The sequence below is a fragment of the Coloeus monedula genome (assembly GCF_965178545.1).
Source record: "Coloeus monedula genome assembly, chromosome: W".
Lineage (NCBI taxonomy): Eukaryota > Metazoa > Chordata > Aves > Passeriformes > Corvidae > Coloeus > Coloeus monedula.
This window is the reverse complement of record NC_138821.1, coordinates 32,584,837-32,607,501: the sequence shown is the minus strand read 5'-3', so window position 1 is coordinate 32,607,501 and position 22,665 is coordinate 32,584,837. Positions and strand designations below refer to the sequence as shown.

The following is a 22,665-nucleotide window of genomic DNA, read 5'->3' as shown; positions in this document are numbered from 1 at the left end:
CAGTGCATCTTGAGGGTGGTGCTCAGAACTAGACTTGATAATTACAGTTTTGCCTCTATGAGAATTCTGGACCTAGGACAAAAAAGCTGACCCAAGTATATGAAAAGAAGCAAGTTTGCAGACAATACAAAACTAGGGAGGACTTGTTGACTCCCTCAAAGGCAGAGAGGCTCAGCAGAGAGACCTTGACCAATTAGAGGACTGGGCAATCACCAACCATATGAAGTTTAACAAGGGCAAGTGCTAGATGCTGCACCTGGGATGGGACAACCCTGGATGTACGGACAGACTGGGGAATGAGAGGCTGGAGAGCAGCTGTGGGAAGGGACCTGATGGTCCTGGTTGATGGCCAGTTGAATGAGTCAGCAGTGCCCTGGCAGCCAGGAGGGCCAACTATGTCCTGGAGTACATCAGGCACAGCATCACCAGCCAGTTGAGGGAGGGGATTGTCCCACCCTGCTCTGCACTGGTGCGGCCTCACCTTGAGTACTGGGGGCAGTTTTGGGCACCACAGTATAAAGAAGACATTAACCTATTGGAGAGCATCCAAAGGAGGGCACGAGGATGGTGAAGGGCCTGAGGGAAAGCTGTATGAGGAGCATCTGAGGTCACTTGGCTTGTTCAGCCTGAAGAAGAAATTGAGGTAAGACCTCACCGGGGTCTGCAGCTTCCTCCCAAGGGGCAGCGGAGGGGCAGGCGCTGAGCTCTGCTTTCTGGTGACCAATGACAGGACCCGAGGGAACAACTGGAACTGTGTCAGGGGAGGTTTAGGTTGGATATCGGGAAAAGGTTCTTCACACAGAGGGTGGTTGGGCACTGAACAGGCTCCCCAGGGAAGTGGTCACAGCCCCAAGGCTGCCAGAGCTCAAGGAGCATTTGGACAACCCTCTCAGGAACAGGGTGAGATTGTTGGGGTGTCCTGTGCAGGGCCAGGAGTTGGACTCAATAATCCTTGTGGGTCCCTTCCAGCTCAGGATATTCTATGAAAATATCAGGTTGAACTAGTGCATTAAAGGTAGGATGAGTACATAGTACCACTGTCTTCATTGAGCATAATGGAAAAACTCCACTGAATGGGCACAAATACTTTTTTGGTTGCCATCATAGCTGCAGAAATATGAAAGGTGAAAAACACTATTGGGCTTTATCAAATTATGAACTCACTTTGAACTATATAAGAATAATCAATAGAGTATCAGAGAAGTGAGAAGTAATTAACCTCTGAAAACAGATGTTGTCTTCTCTTTTACAATCAAATATATGCAAGTTTGCATAAATCTGTCTTGTTAAGGCATGAGTCCCAAGACCCCATAGGGTCTTAATGAACAGATGAACTTGGGAACTTTACAATATCCATTCAAATATTCTTCATACTCTTCAAGACATCAATATGCAAGCTTCATCCACTCCATTCCATAGATGATAGAATTTATTAACAGGATCTAGGAGTTTGCAAAAATATCAGACTAACATTTTTCTTTCAAATCCTGCAGACCTAGGCTCAAAGCTTGCCACAGTTCTGAACAGGTAGGCTCACATGCTCTTGAGACCAATAAAGTGTGATCATGATCTTTTTGCTTCACTCTTTACAGAAATTTTTGTAATAGAAGGAATATGTAATAAGCCACAGAAGAGCTTTCTGACTGTATTATAGATCAGGTATCCAAGTTTGTTGTTCCCAGATTCTTTTCTTTTTAGAAATATTATTCACTCCTCCCCCTTCCCTGCCTCCCAAGAACACAGATACATAAAAAAATGTATCTACATTTTGTTCAGTTACTTAAACAAATTTATGACTGTTCAGAGTACAGTCTGATCCCAGTTGTTCTCCTATGAGTGCATTGGTTTTGCTTGGAAAATTTGCATGGACATTCACTTACATTGCAACATGCTCACCAAAAGGCAGTACCTTGGTACTCAGAACAAGATCATAAACTATCTTATTCTAAAAAATAGCAGAGATGTTCTGTCAAATTAAATGGGTCACTGTGGTGCAAGAAACAAAATATTACAGGAACCACAAGTTTGAAATGGATTTCCAAGCAGTTGTGTCTCACCTGTCCTGTTATGAACAGTATTCCTGGAGACAGGTTGTGGCCTTCATCTTTGGAAATATCTGCATGTCAAAACAATGAGTACTTTCAGATTTAGAAATTAATTACTGCAGAACCTCTGTGCAAAAACACATTGCACTGGAATAACCACAGATACCTTTGAATATATTTCTGCTGAAACTGCAAGTCAATTGTGATTTGCAGCATATTCATGCTGAAAATGGATATACTTGGAAGCTGAGCAAGTATTAGGGACAGTAGCTGGATGAGGGGAGCTGTATTAAAGAAGTATCTGCATTCTTCCATTTAATCTGAAATCTTTCCAAAGCAGCAGCCAGAACACCACTAGTGCTGAAGTTTCCGATGTTACTACTTTCTTGCAAACCTGATGATTGTCTTAAGTCTCAGATTAAACTTTTTCAACAAACGAGTATAATAGGATGATAGCCTAAAAACCTCTAGAACTGCATGTCCTAGTAGATGGAAATGGGTGTTTTGTAAATACTTGTGAAAAGGTAACAAGCCTAAATAAGAACCACATGCATGGTTGCTGAGCTTTGTTTTAGCAGAATGGTAACACTCTGCTCTATTAATATTGTTTGGTAAACTTTAAAATCCAGATATTTCTGATTTATCTTGAAGACACAACATATAAATTACCACTTCCCCATTTACACCTTGTAAGGAATTCAGTTGGAGACTTCATATCCAAGATGGATAAATGTGAATGTACTCCTCTTCAGAACCACAAAGATTGATCCTCTAATGCTGAATTCTGTATGAACCATTTTGATGACTCCAGTACAAACTTTTTGCATAACAATTAAGAGTGTAATATTTTAAAGTTCTAACACTCTTCAGAGATTATTGGGATATGCCTCCACTCATTTGAAATACCACTTATTTGCATTATTTAAATCAGCAGTGAATAAATTTATCCCAAATATATCAGTCCTAAGCAGTTATTACTTATTGTCAAACCTTCCATTTTTGAACATCAAAGACAAGTCAGCCAGAGGCCAATTACAAACTTATCTTATTTAAGCTAACAGTCAAGACTAGGAATTTTCGACAAATAACACATAGCCATATGCCTAAATAACAAATCTATGTTTACTGACAACTCTTTCCTTTTCCTAGTTATTTTTCACAATCTCTTCAAAGATGTGCAAGTGCCCTGACCCCCCCAACCAATACTGTTGTGTAGACCACAAGAATCTAAACCAATCAATATAATCTGGATATAAGTAAGATTTAAAATTAATGGTACTGATGGATGACATATCAATGGAGTGAGGACAAATATCCATTTTTAACTTTCTACTCTTTAATGAATATTCAGCATTACAGGCCATGAGAGGTTGTTCTCACCTGACCTCCCCCCCAAACCATATTCCAATAAGCAAATAATTAAACAACTTAAGAAATCCCTTCCATCACTAGAAGAGATTTGCACAGCACTAGCTCCTCCCCTTGAAGGAGAGACTCAGCAAACATAAGTCAAAAATTTTAGTCTCACTGCTTGCTCCCTTACAGAAGAAACTAAGAAAGTAAAGTCATGAACCTGGTATAGGAAGCTTTATAGAACAGAACATAATTAAAAAGGCTCCAATGTAGAGACCAGAGGGCTTCCAGCTGCTGCAGTTCAGAGGAAGGGATTTCTGAGAATCTGAACAGAAACAGCTGATAATTTTTAGCAATCTGTCAAGAGACTTTATCAAACTTCTGGTCACTATGCAAAAAAGAAAGTTCATCAAGAGGGATGTCCAAACTCATTCAGAAAAGAAAACAACCACAAAGTAAACCAAAACCAAAACCCCTAAAAGGACTACAGGAATCTCTGACATGCCTTAGGGTGTAGCACAATTCTTAATCTTAATTTTGGTAAAGTTCTGTTTGTTTTCTTAAATATAACAATAATGTAATCAGCATAACTGGAGGATGAAATATGATTTTATGAACTTTTCTGCTTAAGAATGTTTGGTAACTCATTATTCCCTGTCAACGATACTAATACAAAAGAAATATTACACTAGATAATAACAAGAATTGAACTACAGCAAATTATAATCAAGCATCTCCACTTGTTTAAAGATTGGAAGCTGTAATTTAACCTCCCTGAATTGTTTTTATAAACAATATGATTTCAATTTATCTATGAGAGAGATTTTTATGAAACAAATTCAGGGATTAATCCATGTGATTGTTTTGTGAAGAATTATAGTTTTGTAAACTCAATTGTTAAAAAATCTGAGAAAAACCTGAAGTGTGAATACTTTTGAAATACATAATGCAGCACCTAACTTCAAAAGAAAAAGGCAAGACGCTAACAGTAGACTTAATGAAGTAATTATTTCATGTATCACTTACAGATTAACATTTCCAATCAGTTTCAAATTTATTTGTAGGAACAACAAACTTTAGAAATAAGGAAATTACTTTAAAATTTATTGGTGAACACTTTTAATCTCCCTTCCAGATGTTGATTTTATTCTGACATCATACCTTGCATTCAAAAATATTTTCAATTAACTAGATCCAGTAACATTTATATAGGATGATAATGAAAAAAAGTCTGTGTCATCATCTTAGGTTGCTGTTGGAGTGAACTTAGTGACTATGAGCTACAAAAATGCTGGGCTTAAACTGTTAATAAGCTTTGTTAATTATACATGCTGTTCTTTATCAAAATTTAAATCCATTATAGAGAAGTGACTGTCCCAGAACAAAATAATGTCATTACTGGGTAAGTAACATTATAAATCCTCCCATCCATTTAACAAGTACAATCAAGGGCATATGCTACATGCATATTATATTTAATTTTCTTATCTTAGTTCATGCTATAAATAAAAATAAAATACACTTCTTACTAAACTGAGTTTTAGTTATTTTCTACACCTCCTTACAAGAGCAGGTTTCTGCACTACCCTATGTAAAGCACAACCTGGATAAATGTGGGAATTTGCTTTCATGTTACACAAGAGCACCAAAGGAAAGTAGACAACATTAAAAAATATGCCTCTTCTTTTTAAAAAAACATGCTTTTCAGTATTACATTCTTAAAAAATATAAAAGAAAGCAATTTTCCCTAGATAGTTGGAAACACTGCAACACTTTATTGCAATTTCTTTAGATAGAAGAGAAATTTCTTCCCCTTACTTAAAACATTTCTGAACATAAAAAAAGTCTTTCATCTATAGGAACTGGATGTTGCAAATCTGCTTTTTCTTGGGAAAGCTACATCGGGTGCCAGTTTCATCTATTACATAACACTACAAAATGCAGACCTAATGAAAGTTTGTACACACAAAATGCATGGTACCCAATTCTCACACTGTCCTACTACATAGAGACAATAATTTGTATTTTACACTGTCTCATTTCATCTTCTGGTATTAATAACTGTAATCTTCAGCAAGATTACTATACAAATGACTACACTCGTATCTCTATTTTAAAGTAAATAACTCCCCTATAACATATTTTTGAAAATGAATGGTAATATACTGGCTATAATTACATGTTCTATCATTTCATTCATTCGCTACATAAAATTAAATGCAAACAAATTATTAATTCTTAATAGTGTTCTTCTGTTCTTTGTGGGACTTTTGGGGGGAGATGGGTAATGGGGAGAAAGGGAAAGGAGCTGAATAAGAACTTTAAAGGTAAGAGAAAAAGTTTACTTACCTATAAATGTAGTTTTGAGTTTTGCTCCGGCAGATTCACACTCTTGGGATGGGTGTGTCTGCTGCTATGGGCTTGGAATGAACTAAAAAAAGAAGGGCCCACAGCAGGCATCCAAATGCCCCCTAACTGATCCAATTATTGGAAATAAAGTTATTACAGCTTCACTTCTCCCTAATTCAAAGAATCCACAGTAAGATTTCAAAGTAGGTAAAATGGATCCTCAGAGGTAAAATATATGGGGGAAAAAACCCCAGAGAAATGAGTAGGTTTGTCTCATTTAAAAAATGCTTCTAATCATTTTAAGTTTAAAAAATATATATTAGCCTCACAATTAAATGGTTAGTGATGAATGATTTCATGATTTTTCTTGCAAACACCAGAAAACAGTGCCTTTACAAGTAAAAGTAGAACTCCTTAATCTGCTAAGACAGCTGCATCATATAAAAGTGTCTTTGAAGTATTTTAAAATCTAACAATGAACACACAATACTATGTATGGAAGATCTCAAATGAAAATTTAGCAAATCTGAATAAAAAACTAAAACAATTTGAAAAAGAGTCTGAAAAAATGATGGGTTGCTTTCTGTTTTTTCCAAGTAATTTTCAAGATTATCTTCCCTTTTCCTCTTTCTAGAAGACTCAGAGCTCCTTTTAACATCAGTATCTTAAATATTTTTGATTTGCAGTATTCGGGAGTTTTAGAAAAGCATGAAAGATCTTGAGGTAGAAACCTTGAACCTGGAAATTAATTAAATAATAGATCTAAATCTCAATTAACAAGAAGAACTTAATGTAATGTTCTGGGAAAGGTTTAGATTAAAGTGACTGACTAGTTTAGAATTACTTGACTATAAACAAAAATGTGACTACTGACAGTGATTAGAAGAAAGTGTGCATGAAGCTTTATTATTTCTAATTTCTTTAGAAAGGTATTGTTAAGATAACTTTCCTGTCTGACCATTCAGGAGCCACTCTGGGAGTCACACTCACCACCAGAGACTGTCACTGCTGGGACTGAAGTCCCCTCACAGCAAGCAACTCCAGTTAACCAACGGGTGCCCCGTTTGACTCCCTACCACACCACACAGTCAGACAAGTTTCCCTCACCGGCTCGGCCCCAAGCTTCCTGCAGCAGAGTCCCAGACACCTGGTTCCTTTGAGTAATTGAATCATGTTGCAGTGACATCATAACAGCTCGAGCTGGTGCCTCCGGGAAGGGGCCCCAACAAAAGAATCCCTGGGCTTTGGTACCCTCACAGTCTGTGCCCCCGATAGTCTGGGGTCTTCCTGCTGAGTCTCTGAGTGGCCGGTCACCTGGCTGGCTCTGCAGGTCCTCGTGCCCTTTATCAGGCAAAGGGTCGGCACCAGTTCACGGCTCGTTGCCTGGGGCTCCAGCCATTTCCCACCACCCAGAGCACAATCTGCATCTCCCACTGCAGCTGCACACTGAGCTATCAGCAGTAGCGGTATTCCTCAACAGTATCCTCATGTACCTAAGCAGAAGATGGTTTGATGGTTTACTTCTTGTCGATTTGTGGAAAAAGATAATCCCTTTCTGTATTAATCCTTCTGAACTGCTTTTTTTAAACTCAAATAATCTGAGTCTTGATAAACAATAGAAGGATCTATCTGATATTACACATCCTTTCAAAAAAGAAGACCTAGAATTGATTAACAACTTGTATCTGATGAGGGTATAGAAGCCACTGTGAGGGGAGGCAATGGGAATTGAAAACCTGAGTTTTATCATGTTCCATGGACTCATTTGTTCTGAAGCTATTAAACATAATCGATGCATTAGACTGTAACTTTCAGTGCTAAGTGCTTTGATCTCCAAACTCTTCAATCATTCCTTTAATTAACAGACACGGACAAATTACTTGCAAGATTAATCAATACAGAGAGACTTCCTAGATGGAAAAAGCAGGATTGGAGATGGATTCTTGTCATTCCACACAGAGGACAAGGACAAAACCAAATTTTCAAATTTTGCACCCCTCTATAATGATGAAAAGTCCCTATAATCCACTTAATCCAAAATCCAACTAGATCAAAAGGATAAAATTATAAAAACAGAGCTCTGAAAAGCACTCGGATATGGAGGCAAAATGTCTATATTCTAAAATCTCTCCTTATGCATATCTGATAGACATTAGATCAAATCTGAGATATTTTGCATTAGTGATTTTTGCACTAAGAATTCCTTTTTCAGAAACCAAAGGCATGACAATAAGGTTCCAGAAAAATACACTGCTTGTCAAATAAGTCAGCACTTCTGAAAAGCTCTGTATTAGTTTCACCTCTGGAATGGAGACTGCCTCCCTACTTTGAGAGACTTTTGTGGGAGCTAAATATTTTAACAGTTTTGTTAGAATTAGGAATTTATTACAGAAAGTACTATAATTTCCAAAGGACTGCAATCTCCATTTTCCACCTGTACCAAAAGTTATAAAGGCATCTCAGCATTAAAAAAACACCAAAACCTTAGCATTGCCTTAGGCAAGTGTAATAGTTGTATAAATTTTAGCAAAAATCTCCCAAAAAAATATCTCCACCTCTCCTCCTGAATAAACAGTTCCACCACACTAATGGCTCCCAAACTCACAAAGAACATGTCATATCCATGCAAAGTCTTATTGTTAAAAAAGAGGCATCTGAAAACCTCTGATGAAGCATAGTGCTGTAGAGATTTCATGTCAGCCATACAAGGAGCGGCTATGGTCACTTGGCTTGTTCAGCCTGGAGAAGAGGAGACTGAGGTCATACATCATCAGTCTACAACTTCCTCCCAAGGGGAAGAGGAGGGGCAGGCACTGATCTCTTCTCTGGTGACTAGTGACAGAACCTGAGGGAACAGCTGGAGGTGTATCAGGGGAGGTTTAGGTTGGATATCAGGAAAAGGTTCTTCACACAGAGGGTGGTTGGGCACTGGAACAGGTTCCCCAGGGAAGTGGTGATGGCACCAAGACTGACAGAGTTCAAGAAGCCCTTGGACAATGCTCTCAGGAACATGGTGGGATTGTTGGGGTGTCCTGTGCAGGGCCAGGAGTTGGACTCAATAATCCTTTTGGGTCCCTGCTAACTCAGGATATTCTGTGGTTCTGTGGTTCTACGATTCTAAAAAAATGACACAAGAGCTCACTAATCTTCTATCAAAACTTGTGAGTACAATTCTACTCAAAGTAATTTATGGAAGACAACAACACATGCCTACACAGTAGGTGTAGTGTGACTGTAATATGTATTCTTATGCCTCAATTACAAAAGCAGCTATGCTTTCAAAAGCATTTCAAAAGCATATGCTTTCATGCAGATTTTACCATGTGCTAGCACCTAGAGTTAGATCTCTAACGGGACGCTATGTACATCATCAGCTAGCACTATACGTTCCTGTTCTAATTTGAGTGCATGCTACAAGCACACTCTTTTCTTGACATTATGTGATCTGAAGTTACAGTAGATGTACTAAAATGCACAAATGCCAGTCTTTTGCATAAATACAGTAAGCAACTTGACAAAAATGAATGGGATATTTAAGAATTACTGGATATTTTTCTAACATATTCCCATAGGAACAATAGAGGAAGCTTCTTCCTGCAGTCACATCAAACCAAATGACTATAACTAGAACAATCCCAGAGCATATCAACTTGTAGACATAGTACAAGCAAGCAATGGCAAAAGTGTTACCAAAAGATAAGAATCATATTTCTCCAAGGTAAGAATTTTTCAGGAAATCTGTCCCAAAACTGCTAAAAAACCTTTTACACAATACTATCAATTCACAGCTGAAACCTCAGCAGCTAAAGTGAAAACAACTGCTGTCTGGCATAGGAGCAATTTACTACCAGTGAATAAATGGCAGTCATTTGTCCCAACATAAGGCAACAACTCTTGCACCCGATCCACAGCAATAGCAGGAACTCAAGAAGAACTGAGACTTGCCAGAGGATACAGGTAGAAGGGAAGCATAAGGTTAGAATCCTTAATTGGTAAGATGGATATTGAACAGTGGTGAAAGGGAGAGATCCCATTCTATAAAAATCATTTCTTTCCCCAAAAGAAACAAATCAGAGTCTGCCCATGACTATGTAATTATGGTTAACAAACTTCACAACTCATGTTCAATATCTCCTGAAAGCCAGAACAAAACAGAAAGTGTTTTAGTCTCACTCTAAGTGTTTGAAGATTGCTGTGCACCATCAAAAACACAGTGCATTTTTTGAGATGCTTCTTAGCTAAAATGTGCTGGAGAATCTACTCAAAGTATGGGGATATAAAAGTAGCTTTTTAAGTAGTAGAAGACAAACAACAAGCTCTCCATAAATAAATATTAGTAGAAATGTAAGCAAAGCAACCAATTTCACCATTTCATTAAATCAAAATTAAAGGCAGTAGAGATTTCTTTTAAGGTGAGCACCCATTTTCTTTTTGTATAATCACAATGTTTTCTAACAAGACTTGATTTAGTTATCAAATGGGAAATACCTAAAAAGTTAATCCTTTTAAGTAACTGCAACAAGAACATTTACACACACACAACAAACACACTCTCACTCTCTATCTTCAGGCATCTTTAAAAACAGAAAAAAAATTATCTTTGAATAGGGAGAAAACTTGTTCACTCTCTGCTGGTTAAACATCCAAACTGTATGTAAATTCAGTTGCCTTCATGTGAATACGTCCAACATAGACCATTTTTACCTATGAACTTCTAAAATCAGAATTTATGCTGTTTTCCACTGCAAATTTTTATTGGGAGTATCTAACAAATTAGCATTATACTATAAAAGAATTTTTTTTTAGAAGTAGTTAAACAGAGTGCAGAGGAAGCTTCTGAAAAATACTTATGCTAACCTATCACTATCTACATTAAAAACCACATCTTCAAGATTTACATGAGGGTTTGCATCCACTTTTGATATTTCTGAAGGCTAAGACCTTCAAACCAGTTAACAAGAAAGAAAGAAAGAAAGAAAGAAAGAAAGAAAGAAAGAAAGAAAGAAAGAGAGAGAGAGAAGTAGGAAAAAAGAGAAAAATTTAGAAAAAAATAAAAGGAAAAAAAATCAAAGAGGATAGATTGATAGATTCAATGTAATCAGTTAAGACAACCAGTACAGCTACTGAAGAGCAAACATTTCAGAGGCTTATCTGGTTCTGTGCTAGAGACCATATAGATATATGGTAGATCTCTAAAACTTGTAAAGCCTACATAATAATGAATATCCAGTTGAACAAACATTGGAGACAATATAGTAGTATATATTACCCAATCATTACAGTGCCTTTAAAAGAATAGATATGATTTTAGTCTAACACCTCCTTCTCATAAGATTCAAATTGGGATATGAATAGAAATGGCATAAAAGAGCTTTCCTGTATTTTCTTAAATTAGTTAATTTTCTTAAATAGTTAATTAATAGTTCAACTACCAAAACTTATTACAAATTTTTACTTATGGTACTGATAAGATTTTAGAAACTATAAATAACATCAATTGTATTTTGCTCGGTCTCATGGTTCAAAATAAGGGTAGCTTAAAAAGAATTTTGAAACACAAGAGCTTCCCTTTCCATCCATTAAGATCCCAAATAAAGAATGCTAGATATTTTAAAAATGTATATATGAGAGATTACAATTCCTTGTTTTAAGGGGAATGGTGATGAATATCATAGAATTACCTACACTGAGTAAACAGAATTTTACTATGTGACAATGACAGGAAAGTTTATATATGGGGTCTATATGCATATATATATACTTTTATAATATATATAGTGTATACACACACACAATCCTTTTACCTTTATCTTGCACTTCTTTTGAAAATCGCTCCCTTTCAATAGCTGATTCACGTTCTATCCGCTCAATTTCAGCCAATGCATCCAATTCTACTTCATCATATGACGTTATAGCTCCTTGTTGCGAAACCTGTTGCTGTGTCTGTACCACAGGAGTTTGAGGTTGTTTTGCAGCAACTGAAGCGTTCTGTTGTAAAACAGGCACTTGTTGTGCCTGAAGGAAAGCTGTCTGTTCATGCTGCAGCAAACACTGAGCAGTGTTTAATGGGCGGTTAACATCCTGTGGAGTAACAGGTGTTTTAGAAGTCTGTCCTGGGTACTGCACATTAAAAGGAATATCACCCTCTGACACACTGCTGTTTTCCAAACCAGAAAGCATATCATCCTGCTGGTCCATATCCGAAGATCTTACACGAGACAGTCTTAATGTAAGTTTAGTGGAGTCCTTGGAAGGAGAGCTAATGATATCATACATTGCAGCTTTTTCAGTCTGGTCTTTTTCATCCTTGCCTAACTTCATTTTCTTTTGTTTCTTTTGCTTTCTTTCTGGAGAATCTAACAATATGTCTGGGGGAACATCTCTAGGTGATGAATAAGGTGGAGGTTGAGACTGTTGGATTAAAGGTTGTCTTGATCCTAGAATAATAATTCAGAAAAACTGAACAGTTATGTTGTTCCATGTTTATATAAAAACACACTAAATATAACCTACATAATTTTAATATGTATTTGTACATATATCTGTGTTCACAAAAAGTCTGAGATTGGCAGGAAGCACATCATTCCTAGATCAAGATATAATTCAGATAGTTGCAGTGCATTTCCTAGGAATTTTAGCAGTCCTCTGCAGGTAGATAAGGGATCATTTCAGAGAAGATGAAACAAAAAACACACCGCCAAAAAAGACTACATAAAAATTGTACCTGCATGTTTAGAATATCAACTATTAGAAAACAGTCAATGAAAGCACGCTGACTACAGAAAAAAGAAATATCAAAAAGATTCTTAATATGGTCCAGTGATGAAGACTTAATGATCAGTGCATAGGCATTAGCCATTTCAGCCACACATTTTTAAGTAACCATATATATATATATATATATATATATATAAAATCAAAACATACACAGCCTCCTTAACTTTCATTCTGACAGTTCATTTTCAACTTTTGGTTTTTTGGGGTTCTTTTAAAATTTCAGGTAAACTCATTCCAACCTCTCCCACTCATTGCTATTTAAAAGCCACTAATTTTCTTAGAATATTTTTTTATCATTCCCCGACTTATCTCCACTCTTTTTTTTCCTTTTTTTTTTTTAACATATGAATTTCTATTTCTACATGCACCCATTTCAGGTTTTCAGTACATCTAGGGACATTTTTAAAAGACAACATTTTTTATTAAAAACAGTCTTCAATAATCACATGACATTTTTTTGTTCCTCAAATTAAACTAGCTCCCCATAACTGTTAGCCCAGAAAAAGCTTTGAAAAACAGAGAAGCTTTTCAACATGTCTCAGTTATAACTGAGCTATAATTTTTGGCTTATAAAGGAGCACTGGTATGGGAAAAGAAAAAAAGAGCCTATTGCCTGGACCAGTAGGTGCAGCCTCCTCTTGTTAAACAAAGCAAATATTTATCCAGTCCCATTCATCCACTGAGGAATACTGATCTTCAGAAAGCAGTGACTGAGATTATTATTAGTCATTCTGTTTTAGGTCATCATAGGTCAATACTTCTAACAATACTCAAAAACTAATTGAAATACAAGTCCCCACATGCTTTATTCAAGATATACCACTAAACAAGAAAGTAGCTTTATTCTGAAGCTCAATTTCTATCATATATTTTAAGAAATATTAAGAATCATTAAGCAATGTACTGACCTGAAGATGAAAAGGAGAATGGATACTTCTAGCAAAGCTTCAACTCATATAAAAGGTGTGCCTTTACTGATGACTTCTTTGCACAGACTACTATACTTATTTTCTCTCCCTAGTACATTCTGTGAGAAGTCCTATAACTTCTGTATGTAGAGAGCAGTGTATGAAATGGGTTTATCTTACCCTTTTTCTTGACCATCAGCAACAACTCCATATTATGCCAATTAAATCCACAATTTTGGAAGCCCTGTTTTGACTCATCCTGATTCCCAAGACCTTTTCACTACTCAATTTCCCCTCTTCAGATTAGATACCACACTCAGTCACTAGTACTGAAGACTAGGTTACACCCTATGAAGATCTCTCACTTGCCTTCAACCAGAGATTCCTATTCTTGTGATGTCCCCTCCACACACACACACACACACTTCTAATTACTGTCTCTTTAGACAATAATTTACATCATCTCAGTATACTGTACAGCAGAAACTGTTTGCTACTAATTTTTTTAAAGCAATGACTACCACTCACGGGAAATACAGGCTGCATTTTTGTTTCTATAAATATTAGAGGCAGCTCAAAACTTTTCAAAGAGATCTTACTGACATCTTACTCTTGAATTATCTCCTAAATAAAAAGAAGTTGCAACAATGGAACATTTACTGTTTTTCACAGCTGCACTTCAAATAAAGGAAACATTTGATTCTCCCTTGTCCTAAACATTTAAGTAAATTTGACAAGATTGTTATTAATTGTATTCATTTGGTATTTCTCATGCTGAAAAATAACACTGCATCAACAGATAAGGTGGTTCTTTTTATCTTTGGGTAGACTCGAGGAAGTCAGAAGGCACGGTAAGTGGCGACAGCAGCAGCAGCGACTTCAGCATATTCAAACGGCTCCAGGGAGCGCTGTGAACAGGGTGGGCAAACAGGGCGAGGCGCAGCAGTTTGCACGGCAGGGCGCGCAGGAAGGGCTCAGTCCCCCTACTGGCTCCAGAGCTCGAGTGGTGGTCAAACGCCCTCTCAGGAGGAGCCCGGGTATGGTAACCACTCAGTGGGGACTCATGTCCTCTGCAGTCACCAGAAAAGATGAAGCAACACAGACAAAAACATGCAGCTGTCCAGGTCTCAGGCTGCAGGGAGAGACAGAGCCTGGCACTCACTGGACAGCAGTAGAGACAACAGCTGGGTGAGGTGTGACAAGGTGGGCGATCTGTTCAGCCTAGTGGTGGAGCTGAGAGATGAGGTAGAAAGGTTAAGTATCAGAGACTCTGAGGAGGAGATCGACTGGTGTGTCTTAGGTTATAATGTAAGATGTAACCAAAAGTATGTATTCTGTCACCATCTGTTAAAACCAGGTGGGGCAATGTTCTTTATCTCTTCCATGACACATCCCTGGTAACTCCCTCCGGGAATATCTTCTGTTTAATGGGCTATCTAGCCTCACTGCATGACTCATAAAATTACATCATCCCATTGTGAGATGCTCCGCCCAGGGGGAGGAACCAAGCATTCCTACCTGGATATAATCTGAGGTTTGGAACCCCACACTCAGCCCTACATACTGGATTCCCAGAGGACAAGAGCTACCACTGGAACTTCAGGTGAAGACCAGACCCTTCTACAGGACCACTGCTTCAACAGGACCATTTCATCTGGACTGCTACCACCACCTTGACTAACAGGATGTCAGATTGTATCCTGACTCTGTCAGTGTTCTTGTACTATTGCACTTATTTTAATTTTCCTATTAAATTATAATTCTGACTTGCGATCTTCCACTGGTTTGTTTTCAAACTAGGACATGGTGGAACCATGCTCTGGCCTCCCCGAGACAGGAGCAGCCACCAGAAAATAAACCAGATCAAGAGGGTCCTGTATCCTCTCCTTGCCAGGCTGAAGGCAGTAAATCAAAAGAAAGGGGTTAATGGAAGCAAGTCCTTCCTTGGGGAAACAAGTGAAAGCCCTTCCTGCCCACCTCACCCTCCCAGGTACCTCTGGACAACAGGTATGAGGCTCTGGATGTTGAAGGATGTCACCAGGAAAGTTCCTAGCCTGGTTTGGCCCATAGATTACTACCCATTACTGGCCCTTCACGTGGGTGGCAATGAAGTTGCAACACATAGTCTGAGGGTGATCAAAAGGGACTTTAAGGCCCTGGGATGGTTGGTGAGGGATTGTGGAACACAGGTAATTTTCTCCTATAGCCTTCCAGTTGCAGAGACATTGGAAGAAACAGACAGACCCTGTCTATTAATACATGGCTCCATGGTGTTGCTGTTTTACTGAGAATCAGCGAGAAACTACACAATCCAAATCCAAGGAGAAAAGGAGTTATTTTATTATTTACACACTAGGTTATATATCTTTGTACGTGAGAGAGCATGATATGATTGGTCGCTTGACCAGCCACCCCCTAGAGGGATTGGCTGAGGTTCTCTAACACTCATTCAAAATATCTTTTCCCAGAGTACCAAAACAAGGCTGGAAAACAAACCCAGGTGCAAGTTATAGAATTCGTTTACAAAACCATCTTTCACTGTTTCTCAGCTAAAGCGTGAGAAATAAAAACTTCACAAAATGCTTCAGCAGCTGGAAAATTCCTCTGCTCCTGCCTTTTAGCATCCATACCATGGCTGGTGTCACCACCAAAACTTTGGTTTCTTTGACAGTGGGGTGGGCTACATGGCACCAGGCTTGCTGGCATAAGGTGGGATTCACCTCTCAAAGGGGGAAGAGGATTGTCGGCCAGGAGCTAGCAGGGCTAATTGATTGGGCTTTAAACTAGATGTGATAGGGAAAGGGGACATCATCAGGTTTAACAGTGATAAGGTGTGGGACAACACGCCATCCCCCTCACCAGTTTAATGCCAGCAAGAGATGCCTAGAGCCTGGAGAGGGATCTCAGGTCAGCAGGAGAGCAGCTGAAGGACAACACCAAGTAATTCCAGGCACTCCAGACAGTAAGCCGGCTTCATCAGGGGCCCAACTTAAATGCCTCTATGCAAACACACACAGCATGGGGAATAAACAGGAGGAATGAGAGACATGCACATACCTACAGTCTTACTGGCATCATGGAAACGTGGTGGGATGATTCCTATGACTGGAGTGCTGGAATGGAAGGATACAGGCTCTTTAGCCTGTATCAGGAAGGACAGACAGGGAAGACAAGGAGGCAGTGTTGCCCTCTGTGTCAATGACCACCTAGAATGCATGGAGCTCTGCCTGGAGATGGATGAAGAGCTGACTGAGAGCTTATGGGTCAGGATTAAAGGGAGGACAGGGACAGGTGATTTTATAGTGGGGGTCTGCTACAGGCCACCTGACCAGAAAGACTGAGCCAATGAGGCCCTCTACAGACAGATAGGAGCAGCCTCATATTCACAAGCACTGATGCTCACAGGAGACTTCAACCACCCCGACATCTGCTGGAGGGACAACACAGCAGGGCACAGGCAATCCAGGAGGTTCCAGGAATGTGTTGATGACAATTTCCTCCTCCAAGTGACAGAGGAGCCAACAAGGAGAGGTCCTATGCTGGACCTTGTTCTCGACAACAAGGAGGGGCTGGTGGGGAATGTGAAGCTCAAGGGTAGGGTTCAAGATCCTTAGGGGCAGCAAAGAAGGCACACAACAAGCTCACTGCCCTGGACTTCAGGAGAGCAGACTTTGGCCTCTTCAGAGAGCTCCTTGGTAGAGGCCCATGGGAAAGAGCCCCAGAGGGAAGAGGGGCCCAAGAAAGCTGGATAATATTCAAGGATTGTCTCCTCCAAGCTCAGGAGTGATGCATGCCTATGAAGAGGAAATCAGGCAAAAATGCCGGGAGACACCTGCATGTATGAACAAGGGGCTCCTGGAAAAACACATAAAGGAAGCCTACAGAGGGTGGAAGCAGGGAAAGGAAGCCTGGAAAGAATACAAGAGAGGTTGTCCAAGCAGACAGGGATCAGACTGGGAAAGCTAAAGCACTGTCAGAAGTAAATCTGGCCAAGGATATCAAGAGTAATAAAAAGAGCTTCTATAGGTACATTGGTGATAAAAGAAAGACCAGGGAAAAAGTGGGTACTCTCAGGAAGGAAACTAAGGAAGGAAACTAGAGACCTGCTCACCCAGAATATGTAAAAGGCTGAGGTAATGACTTTTTTGCCTCAGTTCTCACCAGCAAGTGCTCCAGCCACACTGACCAAGTTGCAGAAGGTGAAGGCAGGGACTGGGAGAATGAAGAACCCCCCACTGTAGGAGAAGATCAGGTTCAAGACCGCCTAAGGAATCTGAAGATGCACAAGTCCGTGGGACTTGCTGAGATCCATCCAAGGGTCCTGAGGGAACTGGCAGAGAAAGTAGCTAAGTCACTATCAATCCTATTTGAAGTGTCATCTCAGTCCAGTGAAGCTCCCACTGCTGGGAAAAGGGGGAACATAACCCCCCATTTTAAAAATGGAAATAAGGAAGACCCAGGGAACTACAGGCTGGTCAGTCTCACCTCAGTGTTTGGCAAGATCATGGAGCAGATCCTCCTGGAAACTATGCTAAGGCACATGGGAAACAAAGAGGTGACTGGCGATAGCCAACATGGCTTCACTAAGGGCAAATCATGCCTGACAAATTTGGTGACCTTCTATGACAGGGCTACAGCAGTGGTGGATGAGGAAAGGGTGACTGATGTCATCTACCTGTAATTCTGCAAAGCATTTGACACTGTCCCACACAACATCCTTTTCTCTAAACTGCAGAGACATAGATTTGACAGATGGACCACTCAGTGCATAAAGAACTGGCTGGATGGTCACACTCAAAGAGTTGTGGTCAATGGCTCATTGTCCAAGTGGAGACTGGTGACAAGTGACCTTCCTCAGGGGTCGGTATTGGGACTGGCACTGTTTAACATCTTTTCTGGTGACATGGACAGTGGGATCAAGAGCACCTTCAGCAAGTTCATTGATGGCATGGAGCTGTGTGGTGCAGTTGACACACTGGAGGGAAGGGATGCCATCCAGAGGGACCTGGACAGGCTTGAGAGATGGGCTTGTGGGAACTTCATGAAGGTCAACAAGGCTAAGTGCAAGGTCCTGCACCTGGGTCTGGGCAATCCCAAACACAAGTACAGGCTGGGTAGAGAATGGGTTGAGAGCGGCTCTGGGGAGAGAGACTTGGGGGTGTTGGTTGACAAGAAGTTCAACATGAGCTGGTAATGTGCACTCGCAGCCCAGAAAGCCAACCCTGTCCTGGGCTGCATCCAAAGAGGAGTGGCCAGCAGGTCAAGGGAGGTGATTCTGTCCCTCTCCTCTGCTCTGGTGAGACCCCACCTGCAGTGCTGCCCCCAGCTCTGGGGCCCCCAGCACAGGAAGGACATGGACCTGCTGAAGTGAGTCCAGAAGAGGCCACCAAGATGATTAGAGAGATGGAGCACCTCTGCTATGAGGAAAGGCTATGAGAATTAGGACTCTTCAGCCTGGAAAAGAGAAAGCTCCAGGGAGACCTTAGAGCAGCCTTCCAATACCTGAAGGGAGCCTGCAACAAAGCCAGAGAGGGACTCTTTATCTGGGAGTGTAGCAATAGGACAAGGAGCAAGGGCTTAAAGCTGAAAGAGGGTAGATCTAGATTAGATGTTAGGAAGGAATTCTTCCTTGTGAGGGTGGTGAGGCCCTGGCACAAGTTGCCCAGAGAAGCTGTGGCTGCCCCATCCCTGCAAGTGTTCAAGGCCAGGTTGGATGGGGCTTGGAACAACTTGGTCTAGTGGAAGGTATCCCTGTCCATGGCAGGGGGTTAGAACTAGATGGTCTTTAAGGTCCCTTCCAACCTAAACCATTCTATGATTCTATGAAATAATTTTTTGGAGTCAGAGGCTGGAAAAGACTACATTATCCATATTGCACTCACTGATGGTTGGTGTGTTGGTTAAACTGAGGTGATGACAGATCCTAAGAAACATACACACACTACTGCTAAATATTTTAAGACACTTCAAGCTACAATGTGTACATGTATTTTTTTTTTTAATTTAGTACAGTCTTATTTACCACCTTCACATAAACTGTTTTCATGAAAATGAGATCAGAAAAATTCACCCTGGAACTCTGTCTAAATCAGTCTCAGAACTGATAACAATAATATTCAGAATTTGTGACTCCACAGCAGATTCAAAAAGTGAAATACAGTTTCTTCAAAAGGATGGTAAAGAGCTGCCCACAGTATTACATATTGTCTGTATGATTTAAGTACATACTAGAAAAACAATTTCTCTATAAGGATTGAGATAATAAAGAGGCAGTATTCCAAAGTGAATTTGTTAAAAATAAGTACCACCAAATCAAAACAATTTTATTCCATAAAGCAATGACTTGTGGATTAAGAGCTGAGTGTCATGTCTCAACTTTTTAATGACTTTTTATATAGCTTCTCATAACAATTTCACTAACAAGCTGTAGAAGTATGGTCTAGACAAAAATACTGCAAGACTGCAGTATACCCTATTGTAGAACTGTTCAGAATATCAGTTGTTTCTTGGTAAAAATGGATGTAAAGAACAGAGGTGAACAAAAGCAGCTTTCCAGAGCACTACCTTAAGAATAGTACCATAAAGTATTTGTCATTAACAACTTTTCATGTAACATAGAGTATTTCATTAATCTGAAGATCATAATGAGCTTTTGGTGTTGAGTGTTTGAGGCCCATGACTGCTTTTAAAAATAGAATCAAATTTTACACTTTTCTTGACTAAGTGGAATAATCTTTTTAAACAAAAGAAATTCAGTAAGAAGCAGCACAAACTTTTTATTTATCTGAGAAAGAGCAATTGTAACAACATGAGAAGAGAGGTAAGTTCTACAGAAAGACAGCAATATGTTTATAACAGCTTGCAACACTAATCTAAATTATCACCAAAGGAGCAGCTATATTCATATGACAGTAGTATACAACATCACCTACAGTACTTTTCTGACTACTCATCCTTCTAAAGTCTTTAAATAGAGTTGAATCTATGACTTAGGGTGGTACAACATCAAGACAAATGCAGACCAATTAGAATTCAGATAAAAAGAACATCAAAGACAAAAGCTCAGAAATTATTACTTATACAAAGATGATAGAAAGAAATGGTGCTGTTCAGTCTGTAGAAGATTAGATAGGTGCAAGACACAATAACATTATTTGATATGTAAATTATTGCTAAAAATAAAAACTATGTGAATTGTTTGTCCTTGCCTGTTGGAAAGAAGTCAATAAGTGTCATGCCTAACTGCAACAAAAATGATTCAGGCTAAGCATTAGAGGAAAACCTTTGTAGCACTAAGAATTTGAACAGGTTGCAGGGCAAGACTAAGGAAACTCCATTACTGACATTTTAACAAAAAAAAAATGAGATGGAAGTTATTCAGAGTGATACTGGTACATCTCATCCAACATGAGGTTAAGAAGATGGGAAGCCCCCAAGCCCTTTACTGCTGTATTTTCTAAAATCACAGAATCTCTCCGGAAATCTTCCCAACTTTTGTACTAGATATAAAGAAATTATTACTTATTTTGATTAACAGACTATATTGACATTCATTTTCGAAGAGCATAACTTGAAATTCAAACTTAAAGGGATAGCATATGAGACAAAGAACAACATACATTTGTGAGGTTTTTCAGGACAGATTATATTTACTTTCCACACACTCTTTCAATATTTTTCAGGGAAGAGTTCCGCCACTTTCTCCAGAGTTTCAAATGCCTCATGAAAAACCTCAGCTTTGGCTGTTCCAGCTTAAAACTGCTGCATTCAGAAGCATCCTTGCATAAAAAAGTTAAGACTTGAAGAAAGAAACAAGAATGAATGCTTATTTTGGCCCTGTCAGAAAATATCTTTGAATCAATTTCTTCCACCTTTGTTCTGAATGACAGAGTGAGATGATAATTTTTCTTAACAAGTACCTTTGAGAGCACTGAAGTCTGTACTACAGATTTGAGAAGATTGCTAATTCTTCTTGCCAACCATTATACCTGCAAGGACCAAGTGTAGAGAAATCTCCATGGAGAGGTCTTATAAATATCTAAGAAAATAAAAGCAATCTTTCCAAATTATTCAGAAAATAATCAAGTACCCATTAACAATTTCTGGAAGAAATATAACATTTCTGAAAAAGAGTACAAAATCATATAGTTTCATAAGTTTTGTTACTATTTCTTACAGATGTTTTCCTAGAAGAACTATATGGAAACAGGATAGTAAATATATGAATTCTCGTTGGAAAGCAATTGACTAAAAATATTGTGGAAGACTTTTCTCTATACAGATCTTTAGAAGTTGTCTTAGGTTAAAAAAAAAAAATCCGATATTCCAGAGTATTGGGAAAGTAGAGCAAATGAATAAAGGATTTTGATAAGTAATTGATCTTGGGTAACGGAGACCACAGAATATTTTATGAGCTCAACAGAAGTAAAATACTTCATGTTAACTTCTCGTAGAGGAATTTATAGAACTAAATGTTTTTATGAAAGGAGATGATAGCAAGAAAACAGAGCAACTATTGTGTTTGCATAGCTAAAAATATAAAAATTACATAACAAAGAAAGGATAAAGTCCAGCCGAGAACTTTTGGATAAAATTTCAGCTGCTCTAGTACCTTTACTGGAGCAGAAGTGAGGGGAAAATTTCTGTAGCAGGGAAATTTTACTCCATTGAGTAAGTAAATAACCAACCAAAAGAAAAAATATACTTTCTGTCATCTCTCAAATAATTGCCTGAGTTGCAAACAAAACATCTTCCTCATTCAGATTCTGTTAATCAGACAGGTCTCATTCATAGAATGTCCTGAGTTGGAAGAGACCCACAAGGATCATTGAGTCCAACTCCTGGCCCTGCACAGGACACCCCAACAATCCCACCGTGCCTGAGAGCATTGTCCAAACACTCCTTGAGCTCTCGTAGCCTTGGGGCCGTGACCACTACCCAGGGGAGCCTGGTCCAATGCCCAACCACCCTCCACGTGAAGAACCTTTTCCTAATATCCAGCCTAACCCTGCTGACACAGCCCCAGCCATTCCCTCAAGTCCTGTCACTTGTCTCCAAAGAGAAGAGATCAGAGCTGCCCCTCCTCTTCCCCTCAGGAGGAAGCTGTAGACTGCAATGAGGTCTCCCCTCAGTCTCCTCTTCTCCAGGCTGAACAAACCAAGTGACCTCAGCTACTCTTCATCAGTCTTGCCCCCAGGGCCTTTCACAGAATCACAGCATCATTAGGGTTAGGA

The 22,665-nt window shown here is 39.2% G+C and overlaps 1 protein-coding gene across 6 annotated transcripts in view; it reads right to left on the bottom strand.

The window, feature by feature from the left end:
- The window catches only part of LOC309584601 (nipped-B-like protein), a 171,799-nt gene that overhangs the window by 69,779 nt on the left and 79,355 nt on the right, over positions 1 to 22,665 (bottom strand). For 4 of the 6 annotated variants that reach the window (XM_082300695.1, XM_082300697.1, XM_082300696.1 and 1 more), the window contains exon 9: positions 11,552 to 12,184. The exons of 1 other annotated variant lie outside the window; for it this stretch is intronic. In XM_082300695.1, coding sequence (XP_082156821.1) covers positions 11,552 to 12,184 — 633 coding nt within the window. Of the gene's footprint in view, positions 1 to 2,057; positions 2,117 to 5,747; positions 5,793 to 11,551; positions 12,185 to 22,665 lie in introns of those variants that run through there. One more of the 6 variants, XM_082300700.1, reaches the window with a different exon arrangement.